Source organism: Manihot esculenta, chromosome 1, assembly GCF_001659605.2.
Source record: "Manihot esculenta cultivar AM560-2 chromosome 1, M.esculenta_v8, whole genome shotgun sequence".
Classification (NCBI taxonomy): domain Eukaryota; kingdom Viridiplantae; phylum Streptophyta; class Magnoliopsida; order Malpighiales; family Euphorbiaceae; genus Manihot; species Manihot esculenta.
In genome coordinates this window covers 20652170-20671707 of record NC_035161.2, presented here as the reverse complement: position 1 = coordinate 20671707, position 19538 = coordinate 20652170, and the positions used below count along the sequence as shown (strand labels likewise).

General features: G+C 44.2%; 1 protein-coding gene across 1 annotated transcript; it reads left to right on the top strand.

The window, feature by feature from the left end:
- The first annotated feature begins 8895 nt into the window (after positions 1-8895).
- Positions 8896-10338, top strand: LOC110608810 (cell surface glycoprotein 1-like). The gene is made up of 2 exons (XM_021748105.1): positions 8896-9457; positions 10193-10338. The coding sequence occupies exons 1-2, from the start codon at positions 8896-8898 to the stop codon at positions 10336-10338; spliced, it is 708 nt and encodes a 235-aa protein (XP_021603797.1).
- The last annotated feature ends 9200 nt before the right edge of the window (positions 10339-19538 follow it).

The window sequence follows — 19538 nt, the reverse complement described above, 5'->3', positions numbered from 1 at the left end:
TAATTTATTATTCCTTAATGTGGATATGATCTCCTCTTTAACTCCTTTCGCATCACCCACATTCTCTTATTTCATTTTGTTCCAATTTTCTTCTAGCATTTGTGTCACTTTCTCTAAGAGCACCATAATTTGAAAAGCTCCCCCAAAATGAGCTAATGTACATGAAAAAGGAGGTAGATAAAATAGGATTTTGGGATTTTACAATTAATAATCACATAAAAAAATACTAGAAAATGTTTTCATTCTAAAAATAAGTATTTAAAAATTAACTTACATCAACTCGTCAGAACTCTTCTTTGGAATCCCATATCACTTTGTGCCTGCAATGCATTCTTTTTGTGATTTATCCAGCAATCAATTACCTATTTGCTCATGTTTTCCCTATGACTCTGGCAAATTAACAATATCCTTTATTAGTTAATTGAAATTGCAAATATCACACTCGAGTCTACCTTTTAGAGATAAAAGCATACCACATTGACTCACTCTGACAAAATAGAATAACTTCATTACAAACAAAAAAATATCTCAACTTAATTACAAACAATTAGTAATCTGCATGAGCTTCTCACCAAAGGAATAGTTAATACTATGGGAAAGGCTATTTCCATGTAGTAGAGGACTGAACCAAAACACCCATATCACATGCATAAATACACAAACAGAGAGATAGATAGGCAGACTGTAAGAGCAAAAATAAATATGTTTTTATTGGCAATCAATTAGCCTACCTTGTCATTATTTTGCAAGCTCACATCAGTACATATGGCTTTGGAACAACCTTTGATTTGGGGCAAATAACCCAATTTAGAAGTAAACCAGGTCAATTAAAAAAGGAAGTAAAAGAAAATTAATTAAGGATAAAAATAAAAAAAGAGGAACTAGATTAGGCAACAAAAAAGGAGATAAGTTGGTCAAAAATGTAAAATAAGATGAAGGGTCAGGAAAAAGGAGAAGCAAAGAACAAGAGTCTCTTCTATGGCCCATGTGTTCAATTCTCCTCAAACATGAGCATATCTAATAAATTAAGAGGACAACAAAGGATTATAACTCAGTTCTATTTCAAAAAGCTTATGTATGACATCTTAGTTTGTTGAGATGAACTTCAAGCTCTTTACCCTACAAACCTAACAGCATATGTAAATAGAGCACCAAAAATTTCAATTTGCAGCTTCATAGCTGATCAAACATAATTTAGCCACATTTTTATTAGATTTATTATTGTTTAATTACACATTTTTCAGCTTAATTTATGGTTTTTTGTCTTGTTTTTACAGAAAAGGAAGAAAATGGAAAGTTGGAGAAAAAGTGCAGAAAAAGCTGGAAAAGTGATTGGGTCAAAGTGATTTTGCCAAATCACTGCCCAGATCAAATTGAAGCAGAAACCTGGAGGCAACAGTCAGAAGTGATTTGGGCAAGTGATTTGCCCAAATCACTCGCAGAGACAGAAAGCTGAAAACTGGACTGACTCACGGAAAAGTGATTGGGGCAAGTGATCTGCCCAAATCACCCGCCCCAATCACATTGACAGCAGAAAATACAGCAGAAGCGGGAAAGTGCAGAAATTCAAGATTTAAAATAAAGAAGTCCTAACCCCTCTCAAACACTTCAAGATCAATCCTAGGGCATCTCAAAGAGTCACTCTCAAGATAGATCTCCTCAAGAAGAAGATTTATTCACAATTAAAGAAGAGATCAAAGACAAGGACCAATCCAATTTAGGATTTCAAAACCTAATTGGATTGGGATTCCTCACCTATAAAAGGAGGCAGCCCAAACCAGCAAACACATCCTCTCTCCAGCTTCGAGATCACTGCAGATTCTTGACAGAAATTCTCCTTCTTTCTTTTCTTCTTTCTTTTGTGTATTTTAGTCCACCATGAGTGGCTAAACACTTCTTTTCTAGTTGAATTTGAGGAAATTCATATTTGTGATGAATTGGGAGATTTAAAACTCCATTGTTAACTCTTATTTGATTTCAATATTTATGCAGCTAGATCTTTTCCATAATTATTACTTTGCTTTTAGAATCAATAAGGGCCCATTGCTTTTAAATTGCTTGAGTAATAAATTGTTTGAATGATTTAGGTCCGTAATTGCTTAGGTTATTTGAACACATATATAATCAGTTGCATAATCTAGACTTGACCACGCGGTTGGCAAGGATAGAATTGGGTTTCTCTAAGTCTTAATGCAGTCAACAGTTGTTCGATGCTAAATGCCCCAAGGACGTTCCTTGGCAACTTATTGATTAGTGTTTGATTAGCGAACGTTTCCTGATCAAACTAGAACTAAGGAGGAATTTGGTTGTGAGAAGCGTCTTCCACAACCAAAACCAATTTATTGAAATAAAATAGGAGTCTTAGATAATCAATGATCAATTCTGAACAAACTGAAATAGACTCATACTTCAACTAGAATTCTTCTCCCATTGAGATTCTCATCTATTTAAATTATTGCTTTCTTTTGCTATTTAATTTTAATTCATTATCATCAAAACCCCCATCTTTTAATTATTTGTTATTTACTTGACCAAGTCATTATTAGGAAAGTCTATAGTGTCAATTCCCTGTGGTTCGACCCTATTGCCACTATCTACAGATTTATTTGTTGATTGATTAATAGGTTTATTTTTGATGGCTTCGACAACTGCTATCAAAAATTGGCGCCATTGCCGGGGAATTGATTTAAACTAACGTATTTTCCCTTTATGACCAGATGTGGTCGTAAAGACACTCTTCTTTATGACCCGGAGATAGAACGCACCGCCAAGAGCTTAAGGAAGCAAGCTAATTTGAGGAACCAAGCCTCAAGACCATCTTCATTAGCAACACCATCTCACAGAACTGCTACTGCCCCTGCTGCAGATTTTCTTGCACCAGCAGAAACTGCCCCCACCGCACTTGCTACTGCTGAATTTGCACTAGAAACTGAATTTTTGGTTATGGCAGAAAATCCAGCAATGGCAGAACCACCTGCTGCACGTGAAGAAGCTGAAAATCAAGCTGGAAACCTGCCTGTCCAAGCACCTCAGCCACGGGAGAGAACTCTCGGAGAGCTAGCTGAACCAGCAGGAGACCAACCACCCTTCTGCATTGCATACCCCCCATTGACAGCACCTTTTGAATTAAAGACAGGTCTGATCCATCTCCTTCCCAAATTTAGAGGCCTAGAAAATGAGGATCCTCACAAGCACTTGAAGGAATTCCACATTGTGTGCTCCACCATGAGACCTCAAGGTATTACTGAAGAACATATCAAGCTTAGAGCCTTCCCTTTTTCCCTTGATGACTATGCCAAGGAATGGCTATTCTACTTACCACCCGGATCCATCACATCATGGGCTGGTATGGTGAGAGCATTCTTGAGAAAATTCTTTCCTACCTCAAAAGCCATAGGCATCCGTCGAGAGATAAGTGGCATAAGGCAAAAGCACTCTGAAAGCTTGTATGAGTACTGGGAGAGGTTCAAAAAGTTGTGCACAAGCTGCCCTCAGCATGATATTTCTGACCAATCTCTCATTGAGTACTTCTATGGAGGTCTACTACCCTCAGAGAGAAAATTTATTGATGCAGCCTGTGGAGGATCAATTGAAAGAAAATCACCTCGAGAGATGAGGGATTTAATTTCCACCATGGCTGCAGCTTCTCAGCAATTTGGAGACCAAAAGCAGCCACCAAGAAGGGTAAATGAGGTGAGCACATCCGTTTTAGCATCCCAAATTTCTGATCTCACCAATGCTGTCCGTAGCCTTGTTGTGGGTCAAACCCAACAAGTCCAACAGATTCAGCAGCCCAAGCCATGTGGAATATGTGCCAACAACCACCCAACTGATCTATGTCCTTCCCTTCAAGAAGAGGACCAGCAAGTCAATGTTGTTGGAGGCTTTAATGGGCAAAGAAGGTATGATCCCTATGCAAATACATATAATCCAGGTTGGAGGGACCATCCAAATTTCAATTATGCAAGGGGTAATCAATATCCAAGCTACCAGCAAAGAAATCAACCTCAAGCTGCACCTCAAAAGTCCAATGCACCTTTTGAAGAGATTGTGAAGTCCCTAGCAAATACTGTGCAAACTCTTGAGCAACAAGTGGGACAAATGGCTTCATCCTTGAGTAAACTTGAATCACAAGGAAAGCTACCTTTCCAAACTGAGATAAATCCAAGACAAAATGCTAGTGCCATCACATTGAGGAGTGGAAAAGAGCTGCAAGACAGCAAGGCTGAAAAATTGCAAAAACAGGCCATGGAGGAAAATCTGCCAGAAAGTGATCAGGGCAGTCGATCTGCCCAAATCACTGACCCAATCGCTAGGCAGACTGAGCTGCCCAGTAGTGATCTGCCCAAATCACCAGAGAAGGCAGAAAGCGATCTGCCCAAATCAACAGATCAGGCAGAATCCAGTCAAAGGCAGAAACAGCAACCAGCAGAGAAATTCAAGGTACCTCCTCCCTTTCCCAAAAGATTTGCAAGATCTCAGAAAGAAAAAGAGGAAAAAGAGATACTTGAGACACTCTGCAAGGTAGAAATCAACATTCCCTTACTTGATGCTGTAAAGCAAATTCCAAGGTATGCCAAGTTTCTCAAAGAGCTATGCACCAACCAAAGGAAACTTGCTAAACGTGAAAAGGTAAGTGTGGGGGAGTGTGTTTCAGCTGTCATTCAAAGAAAACTTCCAACCAAATGCAAGGATAGAGGAATGTTCGCGGTTTCATGCAAAATAGGCAACGTGGGGATAAAGAAGGCCATGTGTGACCTTGGAGCCTCAATTAATGTTATGCCCCTTTCTATTTTTAACTTATTGAATGCAGGTACACTCAAGGGCACCAGCATTGTAATCCAATTGGCTGACCGATCTGTTGTCTACCCCAAGGGAGTGTTAGAGGATGTGTTGGTACAAGTTGACCAACTAGTCTTCCCAGCGGATTTTTATGTAATTGACATGGAGGAGGACAAGAGCAACACGACCTCTGATATCCTACTTGGAAGGCCATTCTTGAGCACAACAAGAACCAAAATTGATGTGCATGATGGCACATTAACCATGGAGTTTGAAGGGGAAGTTATCAAGTTTAATGTTTATGATGCCATGAAATTCCCCAATGATGTTTCTCCTGTTTATGGCCTTGATATAATTGATGATTTAAGTCAAGAAATTTTTGATTTTGATCAAGAAAATTTACTTTATGATGATTTTTGCAGGCAAGGAGACATGGACAGCAACACCTAGACTGAAGCAATGAAGACAGCAGACTGTTATGCCTTACTGGTTGCAGATGATCTGCCCAAATCACCAGACCAGGCAGAACCTGACTTGCCCAAATCACTGGGACAAATGGATGAGACCAGGAGTGATCTACCCAGATCATCTAGACAGACAACAGGTGATCTGCCCAAATCAGTGAACCAGCAACAATCTGCAGATAAGACAGCAAATGCACCAGATCTGAAGCCCCTACCAGAGCACCTCAAATATGCCTATTTGGGGGCTGGAAATACACTCCCAGTTATAATTTCCAACCAGCTCAGCCAGGAAGAAGAAGAAAAGCTCCTTGATGTGTTAAGGAAGCACAAGAAAGCAATTGGGTGGACCTTGGAGGACATAAAGGGTATCTCACCATCAACATGCATGCATCGGATACTTATGGAGGATGAGTGCAAACCTGTTCGTGAGGCACAAAGAAGGCTGAATCCACCAATGATGGAAGTTGTGAAGAAAGAAATAGTGAAACTCTTAGATATTGGGGTAATCTACCCCATTTCTGACAGTAAATGGGTGAGTCCCATCCATGTGGTACCAAAAAAGACTGGGATTACCATTGTCCCTAATTCTGAAGGAGAGCTAGTACCTACTCGTGTACAAAATGGGTGGAGAGTTTGCATGGATTACAGGAAGCTCAACACAACCACAAGAAAGGACCACTTTCCCTTGCCCTTCATGGACCAAATGCTTGAGAGACTTGCTGGAAAAAGCCATTATTGCTGCCTTGATGGATATTCGGGATTCTACCAAATTCCCGTTGCACCTGAAGACCAAGAGAAGACCACTTTCACATGCCCATTTGGCACCTTCGCATTTAGGAGGATGCCCTTCGGTCTTTGCAATGCACCAGCCACTTTCCAAAGGTGCATGATGAGCATTTTTTCTGACTATGTGGAGAAGATTATTGAAGTCTTCATGGACGATTTCACGGTGTATGGCAACTCATTCCATGAATGCGTAGCCAACTTGGAGAAAATACTTCTAAGGTGTTTGGAGACAAATCTAGTTCTCAACTATGAGAAATGCCACTTCATGGTCAACCATGGCTTAATCTTGGGCCATATTGTTTCAGCAAAAGGGATAGAGGTGGACAAGGCCAAAGTAGACACTATCAAAAACCTACCATATCCAACCAGCATTAGGGAGATCAGATCTTTCCTTGGCCATGCTAGTTTTTATAGGAGGTTTATCAAAGATTTTTCCAAGATAACTCAGCCTTTGTGCAGGTTATTACAGCAGGACGTACCATTCGAGTTTGATGACAGCTGCAAAACAGCTTTTAATTTGGTCAAATCACTACTGATTTCTGCCCCAATCATCCAGCCTCCTGACTGGACCCTTCCATTTGAGATCATGTGCAACGCCAGCAACTTTGCTGTAGGTGCAGTGTTGGGACAGCGTGTAGGTAACTCTCCTCATGTCATTCACTATGCCTCACGCACTTTAGATGCAGCACAATGCAATTATTCCACAACAGAAAAAGAGTTGTTGGCCGTGGTGTTTGCATTGGAGAAATTTTGGTCCTATCTACTTGGGACAAAGGTGATTATTTATTCAGACCATGCTGCATTGAGGTATTTAATCAAGAAAAAGGAGTCCAAACCACGGCTGGTACGATGGATATTGTTGTTGCAAGAGTTTGACTTGGAAATCCGTGACAAGAAGGGAAAGGAGAACCTCGTGGCTGACCACCTCAGTAGAATACTTTCAGAAATGGAGCCATGCCCCATCAATGAGACCTTCCCTGATGAGCACCTCTTTGCTGTCCAAGAAGAGGAACCATGGTATGCTGATATAGTAAATTACCTTGCCACAGGTGATTTACCTACTGATTTGCCCAAATACATGAGAGAAAAGATCAAGAAAGAGGCAAGGTATTATGTGCGGGATGAGCCTTACCTATGGAAGCATTGTGCAGACCAAGTGATCTGAAGATGCATCCCTAACCATGAGATCTCTTCTGTCCTAACTTTCTGCCACTCTTACAGCTGTGGAGGACACTTTGGGCCACGCAAGACAGCCTTGAAAAATCTTGAAAGTGGGTTATTTTGGCCTAACATATTTAGAGATTCTTATTTATTTTGTAGGTCATATGCAAGATGCCAACAAACGGGAAACCTTGGCAACCGAAGTGAAATGCCACAAGCACCCATCATGGTGTGTGAAATCTTTGACATATGGGGCATTGACTTCATGGGACCATTCCCACCTTCCTTTGGCAATACCTACATACTTCTAGCTGTGGATTATGTGTCCAAGTGGATTGAGGCCAAGGCAACAAGGGCTGATGATGCAAAAACAGTTTGTGACTTTGTAAAAACCCACATTTTCTCAAGATTTGGTCTGCCCAAAGCCATAATCAGTGACCGAGGCACCCATTTTTGCAACAAGGTAGTAGAAACTCTCCTCAAGAAGCACCATGTCATCCATAGAACCTCTACTGCCTATCATCCTCAAACAAATGGGCTGGCCGAAGTGTCAAATAAGGAGATCAAGTCCATCTTGGAGAAAATGGTCTGCCCAAATAGCAAGGACTAGAGTGTGCGCCTCAATGATGCCTTATGGGCATATAGAACAGCATATAAAACTCCAATTGGGATGTCCCCATATAGGCTGATTTATGGGAAAGCTTGCCATCTACCTGTGGAACTTGAACACAAAGCCTATTGGGCTGTGAAGAGCTGCAATCTTGATGAGAAAGAAGCTGGAGCCAACAGAACACTGCAACTTCAAGAGCTTGAAGAGATTCGGCGTGATGCATATGAAGCTTCATGGGATTACAAAGCAAAGACCAAAGCCTTCAATGACAAAAATATCTCCAGAAAACACTTCCAGGTTGGTGATAAAGTCTTGCTTTTTGATTCAAGGTTTAAATTATTCCCTGGGAAGCTTCGGTCTAGGTGGATTGGGCCATTCTTGGTTGAGCATGTCTATCCGTATGGAGCTGTTGACATACGAAGTCCATAAACAAGCAAAGTTTTCAAAGTTAATGGACATCGTTTGAAGAAATTTTATGAAGGATTTACTGTTCATCTTGTGGAAGAGATCCCCTTGGATCCCCCTTCCTTGGATTGCTGAGCAAGACACTGCTGTCCAGCCCAAGACAGAAAACAGGGCGCTACTGGGAGGCAACCCAGATGAGGTGATTTGCCCAAATCACTGGGGCAAATCGACCACATGTACCTTAGTCACAGGTGATTGGGGCAGTGATTTGCCCAAATCGACAGGCCAAATCGACAGGGTTCATCTCAGAAAGAACAAGATCAACAAGGTAGTTGCACCAAAGAAGTGATTTGCCCAGGTGATTTGACCAAATCACCAGGCCAAATTGCCAAATCAGCACATCATCAGAAGAGGCGTGAACAGTCACGTGAACAGTACCAGCCAAGCAACAACAAGGAAGAAAGTGATCTGGCCAAATGATTTGCTCAAATCGCTGGCCAAATCACCCTGTCAAGAATCCAGAGAGCCATCATTTAATGATCAGGGTAGTTCAACTACCCAAATCACTTTAAGTAATTTCTCTTTTATTTTTTATTTCCTCACGCAATCTTTGTTTCATCTCTTACTTCTTTTTCAAGACTTCCTTCTCTGACGCTCAAACTTCACCGACGACCACCGCCAGCCACCATGGTTAGAATCAAAATGAAGGCCACCGACGGACCAGGCATGTGGAGGAAACTCGGGTTACCTAGACCCATTCCCTCCAACAGCGACGAAGAAGCAATGGAAAACCCTCCACCCATCCCAAGAAACATTGACACAGAACCGGCCGCTGGACCAGAGACAAGGCGCTCCGACTCGCCAGACGTCCAGACTTATCGCCGGCGCAAAAGGGCGATGATGATCGAGCCACCACCTTCCTCTCCGACAGTCGCAATGGAAACCCAGGCAGGCGAAACGCCTCAAGAAGACACCCTTTCTGCTAGCCGCGGCCAGAAACGGCCAAGAATGCCGTCACCACCTCCACCGCCGAGCCCAGAGCAAGAACCAGAGACTCCCATTGCCACACATCCTGCAGGTCACGAAGAAAGTGGTTTGCCAAATAGTTTGCCCAGTGATTTGCTCAGTGATTTACCCAGCGATTTGCCCAAACCAATCCACCCTGATCACATCACTCAGGCCCTAACATTCAACAAAGTTTCTGAGCGTGCCAGGCTAGACAGAGTCTCTTCCCTGCCCTACCACCCAGGTAAGTTCATTCACCACGACACTCTACGAGCACTGAGACTTCAAGACCAGGTACGTTCTCTCATCTCTGCCATTGGTTGGGACACATTCTGCTACCTTCATATGCCCTCTTTCATTGAACTCACACACGAGTTCTTCACCACATTTTACTTTGATAGGTCTGCCATGCACAACCTGCACACACCAGACACAGTGGGGCTCAGGCTATCGGGACAGCGATTTCGCTTGTCCATATAGGAGTTTAGCACTGCTATGGGCTGTGAATGCCCTAACTCCACTTGGGATTTTCCTGCTGAATTCAATCCCAGCACTGCATATATGGAGCTGTGCGATAATCCCCCAAACACATACTCACCAACAAAGTCCAAAGATCTCTACCTTAGAAACCCCAGCCTCAAATATATTCATAGGTTCTTAGCCTATACATTTTCTTGAAGGAAGGACGCACCCAACGTCCTGACCAGAACTGAGCTGTACATTCTGTGGTGTATGCACACACAGCAGAAAATCCATGTGGGATACTGGGTTGCCACCCAAATCTCTAGCACCATCCAGTATCACAGGCCCCTAATTCTTGGCCATCTGATCACTGCCATTGCAGTAAATCTAAGATTGTTGCACCCAGCACACACTGACCTCTCCCCCACCCACAAACCAACCCCCTTAGACCTACGCACATTAGATGATATGGGGTTGCTTTGCAAACTGGGGGACATCTTTTCCATTATACCTGCAGGTCCCATCATACCACGCCATGAGCGTGTGTTCAGAAGGAGGACAGCCAACCAGCTCACCACCACCCAGCAGACTGCCCATACAGATACCCCAGCAGAATCAGAACAGAAAATACAAGAAGAAGCACCTCCAGCAACCCCCCAGTAGGATGCCCATCAGCCACCTGAAGACACAGCCCCCAACCAGATAGTAGAGGCTCGTCTCAGTAGAATTGAGAATAGAATGCACATGATGGAGCACCTGTTGGACCTGCTGGTAGACCATTTTCTGCCCCAACACTACGACAGACAGTAATTGGGCCAGTGATTTGCCCAAATCACTGACCAAATCAACCACAGGCCAGGAAGTCCCTTTCCCTCTATTTTTGTTGCATATATTTTGCACATTGAGGACAATGTCCAGATTAGGTGTGGGGGTACTTGGGGACTATTTTGCACTGTTTACACCATTCTTTATTTTCTTTTTGCATTCTTTTTGCTTCTTTTTTGTATTGTTCTTACCCCCTTTTGCACACACCATAATTTTTTTTTTCACACATATATTCACTTCTGCACCTACAAGCACACAGTTTTGCTTTAGCCTTAGCTCTACTCAGCATAGATAACAAAGTCGAAAAAAGCCTCTTATCTCATGACCCCATTAAATTTTCCAACCCTTTAAACCTAAATTGAACCATTTACAGTGTGTTGCCTTCACTTAGGGAGTTCTTTTTCTTGAAATTGAATCTTAAAATCTGTTGTGGCCAATAGGAAAGGAAAATAAGAATACATGCAATAAAAAGTTAGTGTAATTCTCTATGAGCTGATTTGCCCAAATTGTTAGGAAAAGGAAAAAGAAAAAGAAAAACTCAGAACACGACCTGTTTCGATGATCTAAGATTATGAACAGAGCTAGTAGCCACCTGGACAAGTGACCAACTGAGTAACCGGGGGTGTATCACCCATATGCACCATCGCGTAAAAAGGTTGGTGACTTTTTTAGGCAAGGATAAAAAGTGCTGCTAAATAAAAATGCTTAAAATGGGGCAAGTCACTCTTAAGGGGTTGCATTAAGCCTAATATAAAAGAATAAGCATGATCAAATCAAAAACTTTCCCTTGGCCATGGTAGGTGATAGGAAACAAGGAAAGAAGGGGACAACCTTAGTGCATGCATCCTACACTGTAGTGTTTCAAATTAGGAGTCTAGGGGGGGCTGATTAAGTGGTACTTAAGCTCAAAAGAAAGGGGGGCTTGATTGACTAAGTTATTTGTTGCTTGAGGACAAGCAAAAGGTTAGGTGTGGGGGTATTTGATCAAACATAATTTAGCCACATTTTTATTAGCTTTATTATTGTTTAATTACACATTTTTCAGCTTAATTTATGGTTTTTTGTCTTGTTTTTACAGAAAAGGAAGAAAATGGAAAGTTGGAGAAAAAGTGCAGAAAAAGCTGGAAAAGTGATTGTGTAATACTCGGCTAGACTCCGATACCGAAATTCCTACCGTCCGGCGGAATCTCGGATGTCGGAGACCTCTAGAAGGGTAAAACCATGTTTTCATAAAATGTTTTGATGTATTTTATGGTTTTTAATGAAAATAAATTCAAGTTTTGAGTGGAGAGGGCTTTGGAGACTTTGCCAGGTTCGGCCGCCGAAAGTCATGTTCGGCCGCCGAACGTGAGGAGGTTTTGAGAGCGCTTTAGGCCTCCGAAAGCCTTATTTGAATCAGCCAAGGTTCGGCCGCCGAACCTCATGTTCGGCCGCCGAACTTGCATGCACTGTGGGGGCACGTTAGGCCGCCGAAAGGTGGTAAGGACAGCCCTATAAAAGGACCCCATGGCCGAAACGGGCAAGCTTTTCTTCCCGTTTTCGGCCAAGGTGAGTTCTCCATCGCCCCTCCTCTGTTTTGAGCTTCTCCCTTCGAGATTTCATGTTTTTCTTATGAGTTTTCATCTTGTTTTGAAGATTTTCGAGTTTAAAGCAAGTTTTGGAGCTTTGAGGTTCAAGAACTCAAATCTCTCCCATCTTCGAGCTAGGGTCATTTTCCTCTCGATCTTCAAGAGGTAAGGGCCGATCTTGAGCTCACTATATGTTTTTAACAAGTTTTAAGTTGATTCTTGAAGTAGAAATGCATGTGTAGGGTTTTATGAGTTTTTGGGTTTTTGTTGGTTTATGGGCAATGTATATTGGACTTGTGTTGTTTGATGTGTTGTAGATGGGGTTTTAGATGGTTTGAAGCCCCTAGGAGTTTGTATGCTTGAGTATGTGTGTTGTAGAATAGGTTTATGCATTATTGGAAGTTTTGGAGGCAAATGTGCATAGAGGAGCCAAGTTTCTGCCCTTTGGCAGAAACTAGGTTCGGCAGCCGAAGGACTTTCGGCAGCCGAACATGGCTGGGGAGGCAAGCCTTTCGGCTGCCGAAGCCTACCCCCGAAAAGAGACTTTTGTCTTTGTCTGGGACTTTCGGCCGCCGAAGGTGCCGCCGAACCTGCCTGGGTTTCGGCTCTGGAGGGACTTTCGGCCGCCGAACCTGCCCTGTTCAGCCTTCCTTTGCATGTTTTTGCATAATTATTTTGAGGTGTTTTAGGGGGTTTTTGGGGGATGTTTTTAGAGTTATGTTCTAGTTGTTTGGTCCCTCATTTGAGTCCACCTGTGTAGGTTCGGACCCGAGGAACCGAGGACCCCAGCAGTGAGTTCAGCTGCTTCTGAGTCAGTAGAGCTTCAGCCATAAGTGAGTAGAATAAACCTTTACGATTTAAAGCAAATAAATTATAAAGTTTTTAGCATGTTCATGCATCATGAATGCCATGTGATGAATTAGGTTGTTTGCATTATAATTCACGAATATGTTGCATTGCATTTATGATGTTGATGTGGATTGGTTATTGGATGATCCTTTAGTCCTCATATGGTATGATGATGTTACGGCATGATATGGTATGGAAGTCCAGGTTGTACCCATTCTACGTCCCTAGCACTATGTAAGAGAAAGTCCAGGTTGTACCCATTCTACGTCCCTGGCACATTGGAATGTTATGATATGTTATGTTAAGAGAAAGACCGGTTGTACCCATTCTACGTCCCGGCACTTTGGAATGTAGAGGACTATTTGTGACAATACCATCCGAGATGTGATTTGTTGTGATGTGTTGCATTACATGAAGGCATGAGAATTCAAATGTTGTTTTTCATTATTCTGCTCACTGGGCTCTAGTAGCTCACCCCTTTTCCCAAATCCCCCAGGATTGCAGGTACGGGCTAGACAGAGAAGTCAAGAAGAGTAAAGTCCTATATTTGTAATAGATAGAAAGTGGACATGATAAATTGTAAGATGATGTAAAGTTGAATAGTCATGTTATGTATAATGATATTGAGGATTAGAAGTTGTGCTTGACCCTATGGGTATTGTTATCCCCTTTATTACATGATCTCAGATGTTTTATGATGTAGATGTTAGCCAACTCAACACATGTATATCGCCCATTGGGGCATTGATGAGATCCCAAAGAGGGGTCAATGTTTACAGTATGTTTATGTTCAGTGCATACAGGTTGAGTTTGGTGTATGAGAGAATGTATGAAGGAAAAGTTTTAATTTTTATGTATGATTGTTGATCATGTATGGGATTAAATAGGTTTACAGGTTACATGTCAGGCTTGCTACGGGTCCCGGCGGCCTTAAGCCGATCTGGATCCTAGCGCCGGTAGCGGTTCGATTTTCGGGTCGTTACAGAATGGTATCAGATCCCTAGGTTCATATGGTCAGACCTAGAGTGTTGGGGTCATAGATGTTATAGAAGGTCAAGCACAATAGGAATATCATGTCCATTAGGATAGGATGTGGAGTCCTATCTTGCATGATGATGTGAAATGCCATGATTATATGCATGTGCATTAATGATATGTGATGTATGTCATGAGGGTTCATGTGTGCCCACATGAACCATATGATGCTAATGTTTGCTTGTTATGTGCTGCCTTTCAGAAAATAGGATGAGGGGAACTTGTCGATCTGCACGATTGAATGGAGTACCACCTGAGGATGAGGGCACGAGCGCCCGTCCTCCTGCATTGCCTAGGGCAATGTCATGTAGATCAAGCAGGGAAAGAGTGTCAAGGGACCCTAGAAGGTCTTTTGATGCTAGCAGAAGGGGGACAGATAGAGGAGGAAGTTCTTCAGATGTGAGGGAGGTTATGGAAGAGGACCAGAGGAGGGATGGGAATCTGGATGTCAGCATGACGGAGGAAGGGATAGGGGAGTCGCAGGGAGGCGCTCAGGCCTCGGGGTATGGTTTTCCACCCCATTATCCACCCTTCCCACAGGGTTCAGGGTATCCGATGGGAGGTACATCGGATTACTCCAGCTTTAACCCCTACCCTACCGACATGCCTTATCCACCTTTCTATCCACCTCACCCCCAGTACCCAGCTTATCCACCCTCACCCTTTTATCCTCACCCTGCAAACCCCACCTCGGGGAATGCTGCACCCCCACCTCCACCACCTACAGAACCAGCAGCCCCAGTTACTCAACCTTCTATACCTAGCTCAACCAGTGGAAGCAAGGTCAAGATGACCGACTATATGAAATTGGGTGCTCCTCAGTATGAAAAAGGGGATGACCCATTTGTGTATCTTGAAAGGGTTAAGGTGATCACAGATGAGATTGGGGCTGATGACAGTAGAGCCATTCAGATGGCTGGGTTCACGCTTAAGTGCAAAAAGGCACGAGAGTGGTTCAAGAATTATGTGAACCCAAGAGTGGACAGCATGTCTTGGGAGGAGTTTGCAAACGAGTTTGCAGGATGGGCTTTTCCCGATAGTTCAAGGGAGCTAAAGATGATAGATTTTGAGCAGTTGAGGCAGACTGATGAGATGGGTGTAGAGGAGTTCACAGATAGATTCTTGGAGCTGTTGCCATTTGCAGAGCAAAATCTTGATTCGGACCAGAAAAGGTCAAGGAGGTATATCATGAAACCCCACTCCAGATATTCCTCCTTGATCCAGTCAGCAGATAGGGAGAGCTTCCATGCCATAGTAGATATGGCCCGAAAAATGGAGGCCAGTGCCATCGTTCAAGGGGCAGTTAAGTAGTCAGTGGCACAGCCTTCTGGTTCTAAGACCCCAGGCTCTTCTTCTCTGAGTGCAGCAGCTTCAGGTAGCAAAAAGTGGAGTAACACCACTAGGAAGCCGAAGAAGAACAAGTTCTGGAACAAAGTCAAGTCCAGTCTGGGACTAGGGAGTGGCTCGAGCTTTGGTGCGGATAACGCAGTTTGTGCCAAGTGTAGTAGGCCACACAGGGGAGTTTGTCGGGCTGGGACAGCAGCCTGCATCAGATGCGGGCAAGAGGGACACATGGCTCGGGAGTGTCCTAGGGCAGCTTTTGGAGCACAGTCTCAGCAGACAGCTTCTGGCAGTGTGGCTCAACCAGGAGCTCCAGCCGTGACTCAGGCTAGTGGCAGAGGCAGACGAAGAGGGTCAGCCTCTTCTTCAGCGGGTCTCAGAGGTGAAGGTCCATCAGCTCCAGCACGGATCTTCACCATGACTCAACAGGAGGCAGATGCATCTAACACCGTGGTGGCAGGTAACTTAGTCATTGGTTGTTCAGATGTGTATGCCTTGATGGACCCTGGTGCATCTCATTCTTTTATTGCTCCGAGAGCCGTTGAGAGGTTGGGTCTGATGATCTCTGGATTAGAGTGTCCTCTCTGGGTCAGTGGACCCAAGTGTGATCCATCAGTGGCAGAGTCAGTCTGCCAGTGCAGTCTAGTCTTTGTTGAGGGAAGATGCCTTTCCGCCGACCTTGTGGTTCTAGACTTGACAGATTTTGACGTCATTCTAGGGATGGACTGGTTATCTACCCATGGTGCTACCTTGGACTGCAGGGACAAGGTAGTCAGGTTCAGAGGTCAGGATGGGTCAGAGGTTGTCTTCAGGGGAGACAGGAGGGGTACACCTAGAGGTCTGATATCAGCTCTTCAGGCTCGTAGGTTGCTTAGGAAGGGATGTCAGGGGTATTTGGCTCATGTGAGAGAGCTTAGCAGTCAGGTTAGAGAGCCCGCCTCGGTGCCAGTGGTTAGAGAGTTTCTAGACGTCTTCCCAGACGAGCTGCCAGGTTTACCACCTGCTAGGGAGATAGAGTTCGAGATAGAACTGATGCCTGGAACCCGACCGATCTCTATCCCTCCCTACAGGATGGCTCCAGCTGAATTGAAGGAATTGAAAGAACAGTTGCAAGAGCTGGTAGAAAAGGGCTTCATCCGACCGAGTACCTCACCTTGGGGTGCTCCAGTATTGTTTGTGAGAAAGAAGGATGGATCCCTTAGACTTTGTATCGACTACAGGCAGTTGAACAAAGTCACTACCAAGAATAAGTACCCGTTGCCTAGGATCGACGATCTATTTGACCAGCTAGCCGGAGCAGGTTGTTTCTCCAAAATAGATCTGAGATCGGGGTACCATCAGCTAAGGATAAGGGAAGAGGATGTGCCGAAGATAGCTTTCAGGACCAGATATGGGCATTTTGAGTTCCTTGTAATGCCGTTCGGGTTAACCAACGCCCCTGCAGCATTCATGCATCTCATGAACAGAGTATTTAGCCAATACCTGGATCACTTTGTTATTGTCTTCATAGATGATATCTTAGTATATTCCAGGAATGCAGAGGAGCATGCCCATCATCTGAGGTTGGTTCTGCAGACCTTGAGGGAACATGGCTTGTATGCCAAGTTCACTAAGTGTGAGTTTTGGCTGAGGAGCATTTCATTCTTGGGGCATGTGGTGTCAGAAAATGGGATAGAAGTGGACCCCAAGAAGACAGAAACTGTGGCTAACTGGCCTAGACCCACTTCAGTGACAGAAATCAGGAGTTTCTTGGGTTTGGCAGGTTACTACAGGAGGTTCGTTTAGGACTTCTCGAAAATAGCAGCTCCTCTGACCAGACTAAATAGGAAGAATCAGAAGTTTGTGTGGACCGACCAGTGCGAAGAGAGTTTTGAAGAGCTTAAGAAGAGGTTGACTTCAGCACCAGTGTTAGCTCTGCCATCTAGTGATGAGGACTTTACAGTCTTCTGTGATGCGTCCCATGTGGGACTGGGTTATGTACTAATGCAGAATGAGAGGGTGATTGCTTATGCTTCTAGGCAGCTGAAGAAGCATGAGTTGAATTACCCCACACATGACCTTGAGATGGCAGCAGTAATCTTTGCACTCAAGATGTGGAGGCACTACCTCTATGGGGTAAAATGTGAGATCTTTACAGATCATAAGAGCCTGCAGTACATCCTGAGTCAAAGAGATTTGAACTTGAGGCAGAGAAGGTGGGTAGAGCTGCTGAGTGATTATGATTGCAAGATTCAGTATCATTCGGGTAAGGCGAACGTCGTGGCAGACGCCCTAAGCCGGAAGTCACTAGGCAGTCTATCCCACAGCTGAGAGGAGACCAGTGGTGAAGGAGTTTTACAAGCTTATTGATGAAGGTCTACAGTTGGAGTTGTCTGGTACCGGTGCTTTAGTGGCCCAGATGAGAGTGACACCTGTGTTTCTGGAGCAGGTGGCTCAGAAACAGCTTGAGGATCCAGAGTTAGTGAAGATTGCCAAGACTGTTCAGTCAGGCAAAGATAGTGAGTTCAGATTCGACAGCAAGGGGATCCTCCGCTATGGGAGCCGATTGTGTGTACCAGATGACATAGGGCTAAAAGGAGACAATATGAGAGAGGCTCATAATGCAAGATACAGCGTTCACCCCGGAGCCACCAAGATGTATCAAGATTTGAAGAAGGTTTATTGGTGGCCAGCAATGAAGAAAGAAGTGGCACAGTTTGTGTCAGCCTGCGAAGTGTGTCAGAGGGTGAAGCTAGAACATCAGAAGCCGGCTGGAATGCTTAACCCGCTACCTATTCCAGAGTGGAAATGGGAGAATATAGCTATGGACTTCGTAGTGGGGTTACCAGCGATGTCCAACAGATTGGACTCCATATGGGTGATTGTGGACAGACTCACCAAATCTGCTCACTTCGTCCCTGTCAGGAGTGGCTATTCTGTGGACAAGTTGGCGCAGGTGTATGTGGATGAGATCGCCAGGCTGCATGGGGTTCCTGTTTCAATAGTGTCTGATAAAGGGCCCCAGTTCACCTCCAGGTTTTGGCAGAGTCTGCAGAATGCCATGGGTACCAGGTTGGATTTCAGCACTGCTTTCCACCCACAGACGGACGGACAATCAGAGAGGACCATTCAGACAATAGAGGATATGCTTAGAATGTGTGTGCTGGACTTTGGCGGTTCTTGGAGGCAGCATCTACCTTTGGTGGAGTTTGCCTACAATAACAGCCATCATGCTAGCATCGGGATGGCTCAATATGAAGCTTTGTATGGGAGGAAGTACAGATCACCTGTTTGCTGGGAAGAGGTTGGAGAAAAGGCCTTGGCAGGGCCTGAGCTAGTAGAGATTACCAGCAGGGTGGTACCCATAATCAGAGAAAGAATCAAGACTGCTGCAAGCAGACAGAAGAGTTACGCAGACATCCGCAGACGACAAGTAGAGTTTCAGGAGGGGGATCTGGTATTGCTCAAGGTGTCCCCTATGAAAGGAGTGGTTCGATTCGGAAAGAAAGGTAAACTGGCTCCACGGTACATCGGACCTTTTGAAGTCTTGCAAAAGATTGGGAATGTGTCGTACAAGCTGGATTTACCTGCTTCAATGGAAAGAATCCATCCGGTTTTCCATGTTTCCATGTTGAGAAAGTTCGTGTCAGATCCGGGCAAGGTTCTTAGTGAGCCTGATGTGGAGATCCAAGAAGATCTCACCTATGTTGAGCAGCCAGTATGGATCCTAGACACCCAGATCAGGAAGATGAGAAACAAGGAAATCCCGATGGTGAAAGTCCTTTGGAACCACCACAATATGGAAGAATGCACCTGGGAGACACGGGAGTCCATGCTCCAGCAATACCCTTATCTTTTCTAAGGTTACTCTCTTATGTGTTTTATGTGTATGTTATATTGTATGCTTTGCTTATGCTAGTTGAGGAACATTCGGGGATGAATGTTCTTAAGGGGGGGAGAATGTAATACCCGGCTAGACTCCGATACCGAAATTCCTACCGTCCGGCGGAATCTCGGATGTCGGAGACCTCTAGAAGGGTAAAACCATGTTTTCATAAAATGTTTTAATGTATTTTATGGTTTTTAATGAAAATAAATTCAAGTTTTGAATGGAGAGGGCTTTGGAGACTTTGCCAGGTTCGGCCGCCGAAAGTCATGTTCAGCCGCCGAATGTGAGGAGGTTTTGGGAGCGCTTTAGGCCTCCGAAAGCCTTGTTTGAATCAGCCAAGGTTCGGCCGCCGAACCTCATGTTCGGCCGCCGAACTT